General features: G+C 49.0%; 6 protein-coding genes across 6 annotated transcripts; 3 read left to right on the forward strand and 3 right to left on the reverse strand.

The window, feature by feature from the left end:
• Window positions 1–1,014: 1,014 nt before the first annotated feature.
• On the reverse strand, window positions 1,015–2,460 carry N7503_005397 (uncharacterized protein; the record flags this gene model as incomplete). Its single annotated transcript, XM_057064944.1, has 1 exon — window positions 1,015–2,460. One exon carries the CDS (start codon window positions 2,458–2,460, stop codon window positions 1,015–1,017), a length of 1,446 nt encoding a protein of 481 aa, XP_056922687.1.
• A 1,692-nt stretch (window positions 2,461–4,152) lies between these two features.
• Window positions 4,153–7,356, forward strand: N7503_005398 (putative C6 transcription factor (NirA); the record flags this gene model as incomplete). Its single annotated transcript, XM_057064945.1, has 6 exons — window positions 4,153–4,196; window positions 4,283–4,570; window positions 4,631–4,685; window positions 4,739–5,696; window positions 5,748–6,116; window positions 6,177–7,356. Exons 2-6 carry the CDS (start codon window positions 4,493–4,495, stop codon window positions 7,354–7,356), a joined length of 2,640 nt encoding a protein of 879 aa, XP_056922688.1. The 5' UTR covers window positions 4,153–4,196; window positions 4,283–4,492.
• A 1,254-nt stretch (window positions 7,357–8,610) lies between these two features.
• N7503_005399 (FPP/GGPP synthase family protein) lies at window positions 8,611–9,895 on the forward strand (the record flags this gene model as incomplete). Its single annotated transcript, XM_057064946.1, has 4 exons — window positions 8,611–8,835; window positions 8,900–9,054; window positions 9,107–9,433; window positions 9,487–9,895. 4 exons carry the CDS (start codon window positions 8,611–8,613, stop codon window positions 9,893–9,895), a joined length of 1,116 nt encoding a protein of 371 aa, XP_056922689.1.
• A 351-nt stretch (window positions 9,896–10,246) lies between these two features.
• Window positions 10,247–11,869, reverse strand: N7503_005400 (serine/threonine-protein phosphatase). Its single transcript, XM_057064947.1, has 3 exons — window positions 11,708–11,869; window positions 10,369–11,647; window positions 10,247–10,290 (listed from the first exon to the last, which is right to left on the reverse strand). The coding sequence occupies exons 1-3, from the start codon at window positions 11,722–11,724 to the stop codon at window positions 10,288–10,290; spliced, it is 1,299 nt and encodes a 432-aa protein (XP_056922690.1). The 5' UTR covers window positions 11,725–11,869; the 3' UTR covers window positions 10,247–10,287.
• Window positions 11,870–12,290: 421 nt separating this feature from the next.
• N7503_005401 (uncharacterized protein) lies at window positions 12,291–12,710 on the forward strand (the record flags this gene model as incomplete). The annotated part of the gene is made up of 1 exon (XM_057064948.1): window positions 12,291–12,710. One exon carries the CDS (start codon window positions 12,291–12,293, stop codon window positions 12,708–12,710), a length of 420 nt encoding a protein of 139 aa, XP_056922691.1.
• A 322-nt stretch (window positions 12,711–13,032) lies between these two features.
• N7503_005402 (uncharacterized protein) lies at window positions 13,033–15,519 on the reverse strand (the record flags this gene model as incomplete). The annotated part of the gene is made up of 1 exon (XM_057064949.1): window positions 13,033–15,519. The coding sequence occupies one exon, from the start codon at window positions 15,517–15,519 to the stop codon at window positions 13,033–13,035; it is 2,487 nt and encodes an 828-aa protein (XP_056922692.1).
• Window positions 15,520–17,482: the final 1,963 nt, after the last annotated feature.

The raw sequence follows: 17,482 nt of genomic DNA on the forward strand, positions 1-17,482 counted from the left end.
TGGATTGTTACCTGGCATGTAAACAGGTGCGGGTGAGTTTCAGGACTAATGCCCATTCTTCTAGACCATTCGAAAGGGCTGATCAATCCAATTATGAGTCAATAGCCAACTTCGTTAGCAATAGTCGTTGGGGCGAATCAGTAATATTAGTTAGGTAACTAGAGAGACGTTTATTGGATTCATCATTGATCCACAAGCCCACTCTGAGATAACATCTCGCTACTTTTGTCTAGGCCGGTTTAGTGGAAACTCCAGCTGAGAACCGGGGAACCGATGCAGTCACAATATGAGCTTCCAGGCTTTGCATGCATCTGTCGACGTTATTGAATTGTGAGTTCAGAAAATCTAAGTTCTAGATTATGCATAGCTCGTAGATTTTTGACAGGATTGGCAACAAATCAAGCGTTTAATTAATTGAGGCGGGGGTTATCGCGACTTGGGTGGCGCAAGGATACGTCACTACTAGCGAATACTAGTACAAAGGACAAAAGAACCGATGGCCCTTTCAGGTTTCCAGCAAGAAGATCGCTAAAAATTGCCGATGAATTCTCCCATCATGCAACCCCAGATCGGCAAAATAACAAAGCAATTGAGTCACCCCGTGACCATGTGGAATCAAATGGTTGGCTCATGCGGAGACAAAGGCTGATATGAGGTGATGATCTCATGAATGCGGGATGATATCACGATCGGGGAATTAACTTGTCTAGACTGAATTGGTGTTTACACCAGTATTACCGGTAATAATAGAACGAATAGGAATGTCTTGTTTAAAATAGAGTTGATTTGTCTCATGCCTTTCCTTGGTCAGACACCAAGCAAAATGAGAAAGCTAGGTAGAGTATTTATGATTGATCGTAGGGGTATGTCACAAAGGGAAAAAAAAAGAGACGTGTCAACCGGGACACTTGAATCCTGTCCAACGCCGCGCTTGTATGATGAGAAAGGAAATGGGAAATATATGTACTGATGAATTGACGGCGCTCTGCGCTGGTCACATCTGAGAGTTTGGCCTTAAGCCGAGACACCCACCCAGCGAGATGGGATGTTGTTGTCTTCACAGTCTTCGTAGTCTCCAGACACGCGGTATTGATTATTCTTGCGAGGTGGAAGCCAGATGCGAGCCCGAGTAGGAATGTCTTCGCGGAGCTTGCCGCTGCGTCGCATGTTCATCTCCAGGACAACCATGCGAAGGAAATCGCTATTCTCACGGGGCTCACGCTGGCGTGACATGGGCGGGACCTCCGGGTCAAACGTGTAGTACTGGTCGCGTTTCTGCTTAGAAACCACATGGAAGTGATTGCGTCGGTGACCGCGGCCACGAGAGCGACGGTAGGTCTGCATTTGAATCGACACACAAGACTGTGTCAACTCGGGAGAATCATGCGGGTGGTCGTGGTAGACACACATCTCTGCCGGAGAGGTTGGAGTTGGGTTTAAATACCGTCGCAATGCTGGAGAGGGTGGGTTTTGCATCGGTGGAGGTCGACGGTCGTCGGTCATTTCAGGTGCAATAGCAAAGAGTGACCGAGTGAGAAAGTCCTCAGGCTGAAATGAGGGCGTTGTGAGAGAGGACACGGATTGTGCGGCAGACTTGATAGCACGTAATGATGCGGTGAGGTTCGATTTGAATGAAGACTTCAGGCGCGGGAAGGTTCGAAATGAGGCAGATTGTTTCGCCGGGATCATATCTGGTGTTCCTAGCACCTGGGTATCGAACTCTATCATCTCGCCTTCCTCAATCTCGACTTCGAGAAGTGGGTGGTCGAAAGCACAGTCCTCCGCGGGAGTGTATCGGAGCTGTCGCCTCTCCGATGGACTCTTTTGGCTAGCAGGTGTAGGTGGTTGAGAGATACTAGATGGCGATGCGAGGTCGTGGGCAAGCGATGGCATAGAGTCGCTCGAGATTGATCTGGCTGAGAAGGCAGGCTCGGATTCTGAGTCATTGCCAAGATATTTTTCGTTGTCCTCCGGTGGGCTCAACAAGATATCTAGAGGAGAGTTTCCCGCCCCGCCAGTCAAATAGTCTTCTTTGGACTTGACCCCTTCCTGCATTAACCGGCTAAACTCCTCCACGTTGTTGCCTCTCGGAAGCTTCCGAGGTCTCCGTGTGGACCAGGTTCGTCGGGGCACAGGAATAGCCGTTGCATCTAGCATCGAGGCAACTGCTTTGGGGATTTGACGGTCGTTGGAAGAAGAAGAAGAGGATCGGCGGGAAGAGGCGGACGTCTTGGAAGGGGTGCGGAGGCGGGCTTCTCGACGCACCGGAGTGCGCGAGGTCCGTCTTGACGGGATGCCCACGGGAACCGCATTCGTTGACGCTAGGGGTTTCGCATCATATAGGGGTTTAGGGCCGGGCAGATACATCGGTGACTGTTCCGGCTGTTCCTTTCCTCCAAATGACTTCATTGTCTTCTGGGTTGGCACTGAGGTGAAAAGAAATGCTCTAGGGACCATCATCTTAAATAGTCATGCCAAAGCGAATGCTTCCAGTGGCTTATAGGCCTGACGAGGCGCTCTGGTCGAGTCGTTGGGCGAGATACATTGAAGGGAGGAATGACGACTATGACTCCCGACGCACACTTCGGGAGAGTAAAGAGCAGCCGATAAGATATTGGGGCTGAAGCTGAGGAGTTGATTCGGGAAGTGAGATGTTGTAAGGTTGGACGAAGGTGAAGGATGTTTAAAGCAAGATAGAGGAAGGTAGAAGCGATAGAGGGAGGGAGAAAGTTAAAAGCGATAGAGGGATGGGGAAAGAGAAGATAAGGAAAGGGTTTGGAGTGGACAAGATGATAAGGGTGTATTGGGCAGGTACGCGTGTGACAGCGTAAAATATGGATCCCTTTAGTCAAGCGAAGTGGGGCCACGACCATCCATTGGGGTTTCAATGAAATTTCGGGATTGTTTATTGGACGCGGGGGACAATAACCTGCCGGGGTTCCGGTATTGTTTAGCGTATTTTACTTCCGCATTAGTAATTTCTTTTCTTCGTTACAGCCCGTGGAATGTTCGTCCGGTGGACCCGTCGAAGCCCTGCAGTGAGGATCGGATCCCCGGTCTGACCTATCTATACTTTGCTGAACATAATCTGACACGTACTTTGTATGGAACGTGATTTCTAAGCTATATCTTATCTGTTTTTGATTTGTATTGAATTTTTCAGCCCAAAAGGAAGGTTGACCCAACCTGGATCGGAGAACGGTTTTAAGGTTGCTTTTAGTGTGTGCCTGCATAAATGGAGATACTGTGCCGTTCTCAGTGTTTGTTTTCGTTCGCAGAAAACGCCCCGCAAGGAATTTTTCGTTATAGGAAAAAAAGGGGCTGACCTGCCCATTTCGGAATAGATCATGAGGGATTTTTCCTTCTAGAAAAAACCAAAGTCCATTAAGAATATTTTGAGTTAATTTTGTTAATTGTACTTATTCCGAAACAGGACTCTCTGATACGGATTGATTGAGTCTCTGGCTTACGTGATGAAGTCCGGCGGTGGCCGATCGGGCTTACGACGGCCCTCGGGTGGCTGCAGGCACTCAAATCCGTCACTTGAAGACGTGGTCAGTGGATCTGCTTAAGCGAGATAGTTGCGGTGTATGCCTGATGAAGTCTTTGTTTTGATTTTGGGCCTTGTGTATTTTACGTCTAGCCTTCCGACTTTACGGGTTTGGTGTGATTATTGATTTTTCTTTCCTTATTTTGGCTGACCTGGCGGTCAGCGCGGTAGATCTTTTGTGGGTTGTCTCATAGTTTGTTATTGTCGCTCCGTATCATTTCACCTCTCTCGTGTTGCGGTGTCCCCTGTTTTATCTCAGACCCAATGTGTCAGCGTTTCTATTGTTAAACAACACAGCCTTCACTCCAGAAATAGAAATCCTATTACTCATACAAGTCCCGTGACCAATGATCGGTGAACCCCGGAGTACACAGTAATCAAATCACGTGATCTTATCACGCATGCCTATCGCTCTGCGTGGGAGGGAATGAGCCATCCAGAGGCCAGCGATAAACTTCCTTCGCGACCTGCAGGTGTCCAATCAAGTCGAATACATCTCAAATAGCAATTTGCTATCGGTGTTTCTGGGGTACTGGAGATCCAATTCCTTTTCAAAATTCCCCAACATCCCCCACTTCTGTAGTGGGTCGTACCGCGGGGTCGAGGATTCAACCGGATTACTTGCGGAACCCTGTATACATTCCTGGTAGGGAAAACGATCCTCAGCTGAAAGGCCGAGCCCCCGATCGCCCCCGGTCTCTTTGGCCCGAACAAGCTGACCAGCTCGGACAGCGCTCGTAATCTCACATCGGGCTGCTTTGCAAGCCATCGGAGTTGTTCTATGCTACCGCTGGTATTCTGGATTATGGACGCATTATGCACTGATCGCATTTAATACTGGACCATTGAGCGGCCGCCACGAGGCTGAGACGTGGGGGGCTTCATTCCGCGGAGAAAGCACCCTCAATCCCTTGCGCCTATCATAGCAAAGAAATCAAAATTATGTCTGCAGATCGGGCAGCGTCCAAAAGACGCTGTGTCAGCACAGCTTGCATTGCTTGTCGCAGAAGAAAATCAAAGGTATGCCATCGGCATTATCATCAGCTTTTGTGGGGAAGTATCACTGATAATTGAAATCAGTGCGATGGAAACTTACCCAGCTGTGCTGCATGCTCCTCGGTCTACCACACATCTTGTTTGTGCATCTCTATTCAATATTCGCATGTTCCTAAACTGACTGTGAACCAGGCGTTTATGATCCAAACTCTGACCATCGCCGTAAGGGCGTCTATAAGAAAGATGCCGATACGCTGCGAACGCGGCACACAACGCTGCAAACATTATTCCAGGCATTGCTGAACTACGACGAAGACGATGCATTTGACCTGGTGCGCGAGATCAGGTCATGCGACGATCTAGAAGCAGTCGCTCAATCTGTCATTTCGCGGCAGAGTGGGCTTCTCTCGGCCCCAGAGGCGAGAGACCCAGCTAGCGATGAAAACCCATCAGAGGTTGACCAATTCGAATACGAGTTATCAGGGAAAATGAGTGAACTTATGCTTGATGGCTCCCGCAAGTTCATCGGCGGCACATCAAATCTCATTTTTTTGCCACCTGACTCGGAATTGCACGAGTCGGCTTCGAACGCCGAGAGTATCCTTGGCCCGGTCAATGACACAGACCTCATTAGGCGATGGACGCGAGTAACTGAGGATGACTTACTCATTAGCCATCTGTTGACCATGTATTTCACCTGGCACTATCCGTTCTTCACCATCCTTGCAAAAGATATGTTTTATAGGGACTTAAGACGGGGCATACCCAGCCAATATTGCTCAGCCTTGCTCGTTAACGCCATGCTCGCCCTTGGGTGTCATTTCAGCTCCTGGCCAGGTGCATTTACAGATCCCGGCAACATCGCAACAGCCGGCAATCATTTCTTCAAAGAAGCTAAGCGACTGATTCATGAGAATGACGAACACGAAAATGCAAAATTGTGTACGGTCCAAGCCTTTGCTCTCATGTCTGTCCGTGAGGCCGGTTGTGGCCGTGAAGGCAAGGGCTGGGTGTACAGTGGCTTGAGCTTTCGCATGGCATCCGATCTCGGCCTGAATGTCGATGCTTCCAGCCTGGGAGCACGAAATCTCACCGATGAGGAAGTCGATGCTCGACGGATAACCTTCTGGGGCTGCTATCTTGTTGACAAGTTTGTCCCTCCGTGCCCTTAATATGCCTGCCTATCTCTAACGCGTCGCAGATGCTGGTCAAATTACCTTGGCCGCCAGCCACAGTTGTCTTCATCCGGCACAAACGTACCCAAAGCCGATGTCCTGCCACAGGAGGAGACTGAGCTGTGGTCACCATACACAGACGCTGGCGTTGGCCATGAGCATACACAACCTTCCCGTATCAGAGCGGTAGCTCTACAAATCTCGAAATTATGCGAGATCAGCAATGATCTGCTTAGATATTTTTATCATCCTTCGGAGTTGGAAAAATCACAGTCCAAACAATCAGAGTTGAAAAAGCTAAGTGAGGTTCATACCCGGCTTGAAACGTGGAAGAAAGAATTACCGCGGGAATTTGAACCAAAGGAAGGACAGCTTCCCCAGGTACTTGTTATGCAGTAAGTGACAAGCAAGTGTTATTTTTCTCTCCGATGTACTTGGCTGATTAAAATACTCAGTATGTTCGAACAATTGCTTCTCATTCACCTATACCGGCCGTTTCTCAAGTATACCAAGGCAACCACCCCACTTCCCTCACACGTCTCGCCTCGGAAATTTTGCACCCAGGCCGCATCAATCATTTCAAAGCTTTTACGCATTTACAAACGCACCTATGGATTGAAACAAATCTGTAATATCGTTGTATATATTGCCCACACAGCTTGCACCATTCACCTTCTCAACCTTCCGGGGAGAAACCCCGAACGAGATATTGTTCACGGGCTCCGAAACCTCGAAGAAATGGCCGATGGCTGGCTAGCAGCACGGCGGACCTTACGGATCTTGGACATCTCTGCTAATAAGTGGCATGTCAAGCTACCGGCCGAGGCAGTTTCTATATTCGAGCGCACCCACGCCAAATGGGGATCATGGGGTTCCTGGGACCAACCAACATCGCCTTCCACATCAGATGGCTCCCCATTAATACATAATGTCTTGCATTCACCATATACCTACCCAGACGGGCCTCAATCCCCAGCAAACCCCGTTTCATCAGGCCTACACAGAGAATCCCTCGGTCCACCCCCAGTCAACATGATGGGAGTCTCAATAGGCCCCCAGTATCCCAACGCGACCATGCCCCCATCGGCTCCTCCAATGGGCCCGGCCCATCACATACCGATTCCAACGACCCAGCGGGCCGACTATGGAACCCCAGAACCAGCATATACACAATCCAACCCGCAAGTCAACTACCAGACGTCACCTCTAGCAACCTCCGGTCCCTCAGCAGCTCCGTCCCCTGGTGCCCAAAGCGTTTGGTTTGGTCAATCTGGGAATCAGATTGGCCCCACACAGTCCGCTCTGTCTCCAAACTCAAATACATCCGTCTCCGGTTTTGACGGGACTGACCATCTAGTTGAAGAAAGCCACGACTGGTGGAACCGAAATGCTGCCGTGGCACTAGGTTTGGGCACGCCGGACGTGGAGAATTGGGGCGTTGGATGGAATACTCCTATCCCAGGCCAATCTGCCCAAATGTCATATGATAATAATGGCCATCTCATGCCCATGGTGGCCCATCAGCATTCAAGTCCCACTATTGCAGTTCAAGAAGCACAGGTGGGCGGTGGATTATCCAATATGGCTTCGCCAGCTGAGTGTAGAGCACCGGGGTACGATAGTCAGTGGACATGATTCTTTTTTTTATGACCAATGTATTAGAATAAGCGTTTATTATTTTGAGTGCGATATATTTCTTAAGAGAGGTGTAATCTCCTCGAAAGTTTTATTACTACTATTGGAAAATGAGATGTTGAAACGAGATCCATCCTGATGCATCGGTCGTATCAAGTGAATCTCCATATTAGATCAAGCCAAACCAAATACGCATTTCCAAAATCCACCAAGGTCAACGCACGGGATTCAGATCGGCGATCGATCGCGATCTGAAAGTTCAGCTTCAAAACTCAAGGATCCACTCTTCTGCAGCCCCACAGGCAAGCATATCTATACAGTCGTGACAGTGAAAAGTCGGTTGATCTACAGCAGAGTATCATGTAGATTTAGATATTATCAGCTTTCATGACAAACAATTTCCCATAATTGATTCTCCTGCCCTAATTTGTTGAAGTTGGTATGAGTACTCTGATAATGTGTATCTCTGAGAGAGGGAAATGAATAGAGAAGTTGGGAATCGAGAAAGAGGTGTGGGAGACAGTGCTTAGACTTGATGGTATTGTCTCTTTGTTCGTTACTAGGGGATACAAAAGGTCTGTACCTACAGAGTCTGAATTGATGATGTTGATGGTTTTATCAGCAAGCACTCTTTACATTGTCTCGTGTCAGTTTTCTCCAATAGAATTCAATCTTTCTTTCTTTCTTTCGTATATCTATGAATTTAATATCGCTTGCCTAATTTCATACCAGTCCAAGTTCTTGCAATTCGTTACTTTGCAGTGTTTAGCATCCCATCCTTGATCAGACTGCAGTAAATGAAGTTTAGATCGGTCCAATCTACAATCAAAACATAGAAGGGTAAGCATGAGATGTATAGTATGTTCGCTATTGGCAAATCCGGTTGGATCCGCGTTGCTGATCCCCATGGTCTCTCCGCATGCTGCATTGCTGCAATAGACAATGCAAGCGATTTCACCCAAGATCCAGTTCCAAAGCGGTCCATTCCAATCTTTTCTAAAGTACTCCAACATCGCTTCCTCATAGTGAAGCCTCGTATACTGTAGGGCTTATGCGTTGCATTTAAAATGAAGTATATCAGCTGTTCAATCTTCACCACTATCAAGTCATCGATATGTTGTAGGTGTACCTTTTCCTACGATATCATCCAGGACAAGGGAAGCTATAACAATATATATTGACCACTTCATAATTCTGGAGAAGAAACCTTGGAAGACCTCGGGATCCGAAATTCTCAAATGAACAGAAGAAATAATGATCTATTCCACGGCTTCCAAGATCCTTAACTTCATCGCTCGGCGTCCTTCTCCTACCGGCTTCATAGACAGGCCCAGTGCGGCTCCTACAGACCGTCACAAGAAACTGAATTTGAAGAACCTCCAAACGGTTTCGGTTAAACTGAAACTTGCACCACGCACGGCTAGTCCGGAAGAGGAGCAGGATCATGGACCAAATCTGGTCACGGAGCCATATGAGAAGGTCTGAGATAATATATTCTCATTAAATAGAGTCTGACCCTCACTGTTCTGACTTACCCGCTTAGGTCATCTGCGCTCCATTAGACTACCTGCTCTCGATTCCAGGAAAAGATATCCGAGGCAGATTGATCTCCGCTTTCAACGAATGGTTTAAACTACCAAGCCATAAGCTTGTCCTTGTCAAAGAAGTGGTTGATCGGTTACACACAGCATCACTTCTGTAAGTTTAGGATCCCCTCTACATATATCACCCGTGCTAATCTTATCCCCAGCATTGATGATATCCAAGATGCATCACAGCTCCGCCGAGGCCACCCTGTGGCTCACGAGGTTTTTGGCGTAGCCCAAACCATCAACGCGGCCAACTACACATATTTTCTCCAACAGGAACGACTAAATGAGATAGGAGACCCACGCGTATTTCATATCTTTACACGAGCACTACTGGATCTACATCGAGGTCAGGGGATGGATCTCTACTGGCGTGATGCAGTGGTGTGTCCCACAGAAGAGGAATACACTCTGATGGTGATCTATAAAACTGGGGGTCTGTTTCGACTAGCACTTGATCTGATGCAGATTCAAAGTTCTGTCACTGAGTACGAACCCTATAATATATTTTTGTTGGACAAGGAATGCTGATCTGATTTAGGGATCTATCTAAAATGGTGGAGCTATTAGGTACTATTTTCCAGATCCGTGATGACTACATGAATCTGCAGAGTGGACTTTATACCGAGAAGAAAGGTTTGATGGAAGATTTGACGGAGGGCAAGTTTTCCTACCCAATAATTCACAGCATTCATGCGGCGCCCGAAAACGCGACGCTTATCAATATCCTCATGCAGCGCAGTGAGGACGAAGTGGTCAAAAAGCGTGCCATCAAGTATATGGAGTCGACTGGGAGCTTCCAGTATTGTCGGGAGACTTTGAGTCGACTGAGCAAGCAGGCACGCAGTCTTGTTGAAGAGTTGGAAATTTTACTGGGTCCCAATAAGGGAATTCATGGTATCCTTGATTTACTTCATGTCCCATCAGCGCATGGGAATCCCGGTGTCTGAATTCTAGTCTCCATTTGTGTTCTGTGCTCGGGAACAAGCGCGTCGTCACAAAGTTCCTGTCTCATTGTTGTTCAATGGACTAACAGGAGGGAATAGTTCTCCTTAGCACTGACTCCTGTTTCAGAATCAAGCCTATTGCAACCCTTGGAGCTGGTACAATTGTCAAGTTAATCAGATTTCTAGAAATCTTTTCCAAATCGATTACAATATAAAGAGAACCAAGAATCCAATATTGGAGGATTTCCGTCATGAATGATCATTAGGTTGCAGCAAATACATAACACCAATACACGATATGCAGAGCCGGCCAAAAGGGGTTTGAAAAACCATGTAGACGAAGATGAGATAGACAAAATATGGCATAGTAGAAAAATGGTATGCAGTGGATGGTATCACTATCAGAAGTTAGTACGGAGAGATATTCCTCAATGGATCATTAAACAAAGACCAAGAATCGAAAATGAGGGACTCACCAGGAAATAATCAGCGACGGGCTTCTTCGCAGGCATGCCCCTTGTATCCTGGGCCGCGGCCTCGAAAACGCGGTATCTCCTCCCGGGACTGACAACGGTGTTCAATTCTCCAACGCCGTTGCTTCGGCCATACTCTCCATTACTGCGCGAAACCGTTCCGCCGTTATTGGCATCTTCGCCTAGCTCGAGTATCGCTGCAACATTGCCGCAGCGGTAACAGTAGTTTGGAGCGGACCACACAGTCACGATACCGCCGTCGAACATCTCTTTATACCCCTCCATAACGAGCTGATGGGCTCGTGCAACCAGGGACAGGCCGTTGAGATGGTTAAATGACTTCACGATATCGCCGCCAAAGAGAAATCCGGCTCCTCGGGGACTCAGACCCCATCCTTCAATCTCATCAGGGTCTGACCAGAGAAGATCGCACATGGCGCCTTCGTGTGGCACTTCTTGCTTACGATCTATCAGCCGGATCTTGTCTACAGAGTCGATAAGCGGCGATAATCCACCGTGCACGCAGAGAACAGCGCCGGTGCGGCTCGTTGCCAAGCTACCGTTCCCGTCTCCGCTCGCGCCGGTGCCCGGCACTCCATTGCGTATCGGGGGTCCAGACTGGCTTTGGCCAGATGAGGTATCACGTGGAGGAGAAATATTTTGTGTATCGGTTGAGATATCAGAGGCTGCACGCTGCCGCTGGCGGTAAGTGCTCATGGTGACCTCGCCGCGCGAATTCAACACCTCAGTTTCCAGCTCACCGTCATCGATTGGCATGGTCGACTGAGTGGTATCATTCATGCCGGAGCCAGTAGGTTCAAGTTCAGAGCTGGCACCGAGCACGATCGCGCCCAGTGCCAGGTAGTCGAAGACCTCACAGCAGTAGCGCCAGACATTTGCGCTGCCGTATTTACGGATACACTCGTCGTAGAAGCCGTAGACGGTCGTGATCTGTCGCGATTCATGGTTGCCGCGGATAAGGGTCATGCGATCGGGGTATCGCACTTTGAGACAGAGGAGGAGGAGGAAGGATTCGAGAGAGTAGAAACCGCGGTCAACGAAGTCGCCCATGAATAAGTAGTTGGTGTCAGGCACGTCGCCGCCGACGCGGAACAGCTCCATCAAATCGTGGAATTGGCCATGAATATCACCACAGATAGTTACTGGGGCATCAACGGAGACGACATTGCCTTCTTCGATTAGGAGCTCACGCGCCTTGTAGCACAGCTCGCGCACTTGCGATTCGGGGATCAGGCGGCAGGCCCGCAGCTGCTCGATCGCCCTGGACAGAAAAGGGGGTCAGCTATATTTATCTACTTGCCATGAATAGGAGTGGCAGTACCGGTCTAAGTCACTCATGTTGAGCTGGAATTTGATGAGGGGAGGGTAGGTGGATAGATTTAGGAGGGGGGAAGATAGTGACGAGGGACGCGGTGGGTTAGATGACAATATCTCGGACTCTATGCAGAATGATCTCAGTCTCCTTCACGAGAAAAATAGAGACTCATGATTGCCAGGCCATGATTATACAGCTTGAGTTCGAAATAATTAGCAGACGAGATGGCAGAAACCCGTAATCCGAGTCTGCGCCGACCGGACCAATCACGTTGGACCCAGATAAGATTAGATGGGCTAGAGCCTTCGCATCCTCAACTTCCCGCCTTTTTGGATCGTCCGACTCCCCGGATTCTCCTGTTCAACGCTCTGAGACCCTCGAATCCACTCGAGAGCTCTAGCTCACCGTCCAATTGGTCTTCGCCTCGTTGTCAATACCCTCATAGACCTCAAGGTTGTCTAGTCCAGCCTACTAGTGAACACCTTCCGATGGCTTGAGAAAAAAAAGACAACAGCGAAAGCAATCCAACCACGCCACCTCAATTCAACACGAACTCCTCCTCAAGACCACTTATACACCCTCCTTCATAATGCCACCACATCTCCACCCGCGCTCGCGGTCAACAATGAGCCTCTTCGCCGGCACCCTCCTCGCGTCTCTCGTGGTCGTCGGCATGCCACATGTCTTCCCCTGCCCTGCTCCACGCCGTACCTTTGCCGACTCCGAAATGACCATCACAGCCGACGGGCAACAAGTCCCGCGTATGCGGCGCCGAAGGAGGAGAGACATGGAGCTGGACACTGAAATTCCGCGTCCGGGCCATCCGACACCTGCCGCCGCCGATGAAGAAGTCACTACATTCTTCCAGATGGAGGAGGAAGCTGAGAAGTTGACACATATTAGTCACGAGTGCCCGGTGCCGAAGCCAAAGGGTGTACTTGGGGAGCTATTGGGGTTTCATAATGCGCGTGGAAATGAGCACCGGGTCTCTGCTGATGGGACTCAATAACCTCTTCCTGCGCTTGTACTGTGTGTTGTTCTCTCCCTGCTTGATGCTGGGCTTGCATTCTTTTTCTATTTCCTTTTCTTCTCTTGTTTAAATGATACCATGGATTGGCAATGTGGGTGGATTTTGTTAGCATATGTTGGTTGTTAGGATGCTAAGATAGAAGGTGCTCGTGTCGAGTCGGCACCCTATGTATACAGATGTATAAAAAGATATTACATGACGAATCAATGTCTTCATAGAGAAGACATCTTAAAAATGATTATTCTTAATACTAAGTCTGGGAAGTCTGGAATAATAGTATCACATTCTCGTCCCTATCTACTCATATATCCTCGTCGTCGGTCTCATCCCCAAGTCCCCGGATTATGGGAACAGCCCGGCTCGCAGGGTAGCTTTTGGCGAGCTCGATAAGCGTATCCCGGAGATGTATAACGCAAATGGCAACTGCAAGGGAGTTCCAAACGTCCTGCTCCCGTTCGGAGAGATCGAACTGGGTCAAAAACTTCGCCGGGCTCTCTTCATCGGAGCTGTCATCGGTAGACCACACCTCGGAGCTGGGGTCGGTATCAAGAGACAGCAGGCATACGATTGGTCCTGCGATTACAAAGCCAATCATTGTCGGCCAGAATGTTTCGCGGTCTCGGTGCGCCATTTGATGGCGCTTTCCTAGTCTCTCCAGCTTTCGCGAGCATCGCATGATTGTCGCGAAGATTTCTTCCCCAGGTATCCGGGGGCAGATGCAATGCACCGGGATGGTCTGTCCGGTGGTCTTCAGACCTGCATCGTCAATTGCCCAGTGCAGGTACTGCCGAATGGCTTTTCCCACGACAAACTGGGGCTCAACTGACAGGAGCGAGCAGTCTCGCACGCGGCCACTGACCGCAAACAATTCTTGGAGCGCCTTTATGGCGTAGTTATCTGACATGTTCTGTGATTTGAACATGAGATTTTCACCATCTCTATCTGCAGAGTCGGATTCTCCATCACTGATTGAGGTGAACAGTGATTCAGGCCAGGTGGTGAAATCACTGGCCCAGAATCGGGACATGACAGGCTTGCAGCCACGGGTGGCTAGCTTGCGAACCAGTTTGACCTGCACTGATCCCAGTCCAGAATCTGGGGGGATTTTCACCGCTTCAGCCATGCGGCTGGCTCTTTCTCGTGTGAGCTCATACAGCAGATCGTTTCGTTCGGCTGATGTTATGTGGTAGTCACTTTCTTCACTTTGCCCAATGTCAACATAAATTTCGTCATTATCGTGAGACTTCTCCTTCCCCTTGGTGTTTGGACGCTTTTTTCCTACAGAGGCTTTGATTCTAATCTTGACAGAACGCGGATTTTCCTCATGTTTCTTGCCATTGACCCGTTGCTTTTGATTCATTTTCGCTCGCTTTGAAGGGGATGGTGAAGAACTGGGCGACCCAGAGCGGCGTCGGTTGTGGGATGAATCAGGCTCAGAGTCTTGATCAATACTATGATCTGAGTATAGAGAGTGTGAAGATTGCGATGATGTAGAATCTTCGTTGGGGCTTTGGGCAACGTAAGAGCAAACTAGTCCTTCGTCCTTTTCGTCTCGCTTGCGCTTCGTATGCGGCTCAGAATGGTAAGTAGGTAGGGCGGAACCCTTTAAGATATTCAGATCATGTTTCCGGATGCCAGGACTTCGGCGTTTTGGTGTGCGAGGGGGCTCAAGATCGATGCTTGGGCTCTTCCGCTTGCGTGACTTGGGCATATCAGCGGCGGTGGGAACTCCAACTAAGAATAGGTGGTGATGGGGGTTGGGAAGGACGGACTTCTTTCCGCCCTGGAACTGCGCAATACTGCTTGGTGGGCTGAGGGAAGAAGATTTGAATTGCGGCACGGTTGGCGTGGTAGTAGCAGCAGAAGCCTCTACGCCTTGAGACTGCGCGATACTTATTGGTGAGCTGAGAGGAGAAGATGTGGATTGTGACACGGCTGATGTGGTAGTCTCAACGGGAGGCGAGTGATACTGAGGAATGGAGTACAAGTATTTCTTAGCGGCAGAGGCAGTGGGAGTTCCAATTGGAGATGAGCTGAAAGGAGAAGATGCGAGTTGCAGTACAGCTGCTGTGGTAGCAGCAGACGGGCTTTCGCCCTTTAATTGCGGAGTAATACTCGGTGGATTGGGTGGAGAGGATGAAAAACTTTCCACGGCTAGTGTTGAAGGCTCAATCGGAGACGAGTGGTACTGGGCTGTGAAGCACAGTGGGTTGGTATGATTAGGAGTATTCTCGGCTTTAAACTGCACAATAGTACTCGGCGGACTTAGGGAAGACGATGATTCCGGTACAGTTGGCGAGGGAGCAGATAGCTCTGGCGATTTGTCTGTAGCAGTCAACTGGAGGGGGGTATTCGTGGCTTCTATAGCCGACGAGGAACACACCGTTGCAGGAATAGAGCCAAGTGCTTTAGCGTGAGGAGCAATCACCTCGAAAGACTCAATCACTTGTTCTCGCTTCAACTGCGCAGAGTTTACTGGTGGTGTGGAGAGGCGCTCAGTGCTTTCGGGTGAAGATCCTCGAACAGACGAACTAGCAATTCGCAGGGCCCGAGTGGCATGGCCTTTTAAATTTCGAATGCGTTCAAGAGAGCGAGTACCGCGGGGTGTTGTCTCCTTGGTTGAAGTAGTAGGAGCCGTAGCTCCAGATCTGCGTTGAAGGCGAGCACGTTCACGTCTGACCTGAGGAACAGGTGGTGAGGGAAGGCCAACGGAGTCGTTGTTGTCGCTTCCCTCACCTCGAGTCTCCTCGGCGGAGCGAGGGCTAAAAATGCGTCTCAACAAAGACATCTTGGTTGGTGGCGTTTTAAAAGAGTGAGAATTAAACAAAGAGACTGGTGTCACAAAATTAGAGTGACAGTGAGAAACAAACAAAGAGGGGGTGGGTCAAGGAAACAAAGAGGATGAAGGAGAAAAGAAGGGAAAGACAGAGATAAACAGATCGAGAAGTGAATTAACGAGTGTAACATGTCCCTGGCTAAAGCAAATATGCAAGCCTTCACTGTTTTTTCACAAAACAACCTTAGATATGATTGCTATGAATTCCGGAATAGGAAGGAAAAATGCAATTAGGGCTACCTTTCACGACCCAGGTGTCTGGGATTGTGAACAAGTCTCCGTTACAGACCTGACCAGGTGAATAGCCCAAGGAATTGATTCAGTGAAGGATGTATTAATTCGTATTTGCATCTCCTGTCATCACAGCCATAGGGGAATCAGATACTCATCCAAGCAAGCCACGGAGACAGAAACATGACCCGACGGGGGTTAAGCAACACAGCACCAGCCCTCAACCTCAACTAACTCGCATCACACACGGCCATCAGTAGTCTTCATACTCATCAATACTCATTCAAATGCTTTTAGGGTTGTTGAAAAGACTCCCGTCTCGATCCATGCGGTCGAGAACCATCCGCACAGCCGACGGCTGGACAGGAACTCTTCCGCGAGTCCTGCGCAGCGAACAGCCATGACTCGGTATGGCGTGGAAGCCAACATGAACCAACCCGTCGGAAATAGAAGAAAGGGAACACGTAAACAAAAAAGCAAGCAATTTAGATACGCAAGAAAAGATAGGAGAACAAGCGATAAGAAGAAAAGAACCGAAGCTGCTCCATTATTCATGTCAATCGAAGAAAACCAAACCATGCTTAGTGGAGTGTTCGACAGCTGGCGTCTACGCTGGCATTCAATCAAACACAACTGCAGTGGGTATGTAAAGCAATTTCAAGAGAGAAAAAACAGCACCAAAGGCTAAAGTCGCGATGGTGCCAGGCCCCGTGATACCGAGCCGGCGGTTTGAGTCGCGATGGCAAGTGCTCAAATACGGGTAATAGTCGCAGTCCGCACATGCTGAAATCAAGCAAAATCGGCAGTGTAGGAGAAGCCGCGGAATTCTTCCTGCATGGCTTGAGAGAGCACTAGAAGAAAAAATTCAAAGATTAGCACGGGTTCCCTCAATCAGCAAATCGGTGATAGCATACCGGATTGAACGGGGGTCAAGACTGGAGTCACACTGGTGAACTCCTGGTCGAAGTTGCTAGTATCGGTGGGACTGGTAATAGTGGGGATGAATGGCGGGGGACCGCGCTTGTGGTAGATATCATCCCAGTTAATGTTGCGGAAAAAAGCGTGTGACATGACCTCCTGCGCATCAGTGGGGCCGGAGCCAAGTCGAAGCTCGGGCTCGCGGGTCAGCAGCTTCTGCAGAATAGATACAGAGTCACGGGGCATGTGGATAGGGTATAGAGGTTCATCCGCAAGAATGGCATCGTAGATTTCATCTTCATCCTCACCACGGAATGGAGACTGCTGGAGAAGCATCTGGTAGATCAGGACACCAAACGCCCACCAGTCGACGGCGCGTCCATACTTTTTGTCCAACAAAATCTGTTTATAGAGGTCAATATACAACAAGTCAATACATTGCCTGTGTGGACCTTGGGCTTACCTCGGGAGCCATGAATTCAGGAGTACCACAGAATGTGCTGGTGGTGCAGCCGTACCACATATTCTCCTTGCAGAGACCGTAATCGGCAATTTTGATGTGACCATCAAGCGTCAAAAGAATGTTGTCAAGTTTCAAATCACGGTAAATGACGCCGTTCTCGTGGAAGTACTTGAGCGCTAAGCAGACTTCTGCAGCATAGAACCTAATTAATCCGTCAGTATCCCTGCTCGGCATTGAGCCTTACTTGGTTGGAATATGAAAAGCTTACTGTGCCCGTTTCAGGCCGAATTGACCACGCTGAAT

Source organism: Penicillium pulvis (assembly GCF_028828015.1).
Source record: "Penicillium pulvis strain IBT 33274 chromosome Unknown contig_23_segment0_segment0, whole genome shotgun sequence".
NCBI lineage: Eukaryota > Fungi > Ascomycota > Eurotiomycetes > Eurotiales > Aspergillaceae > Penicillium > Penicillium pulvis.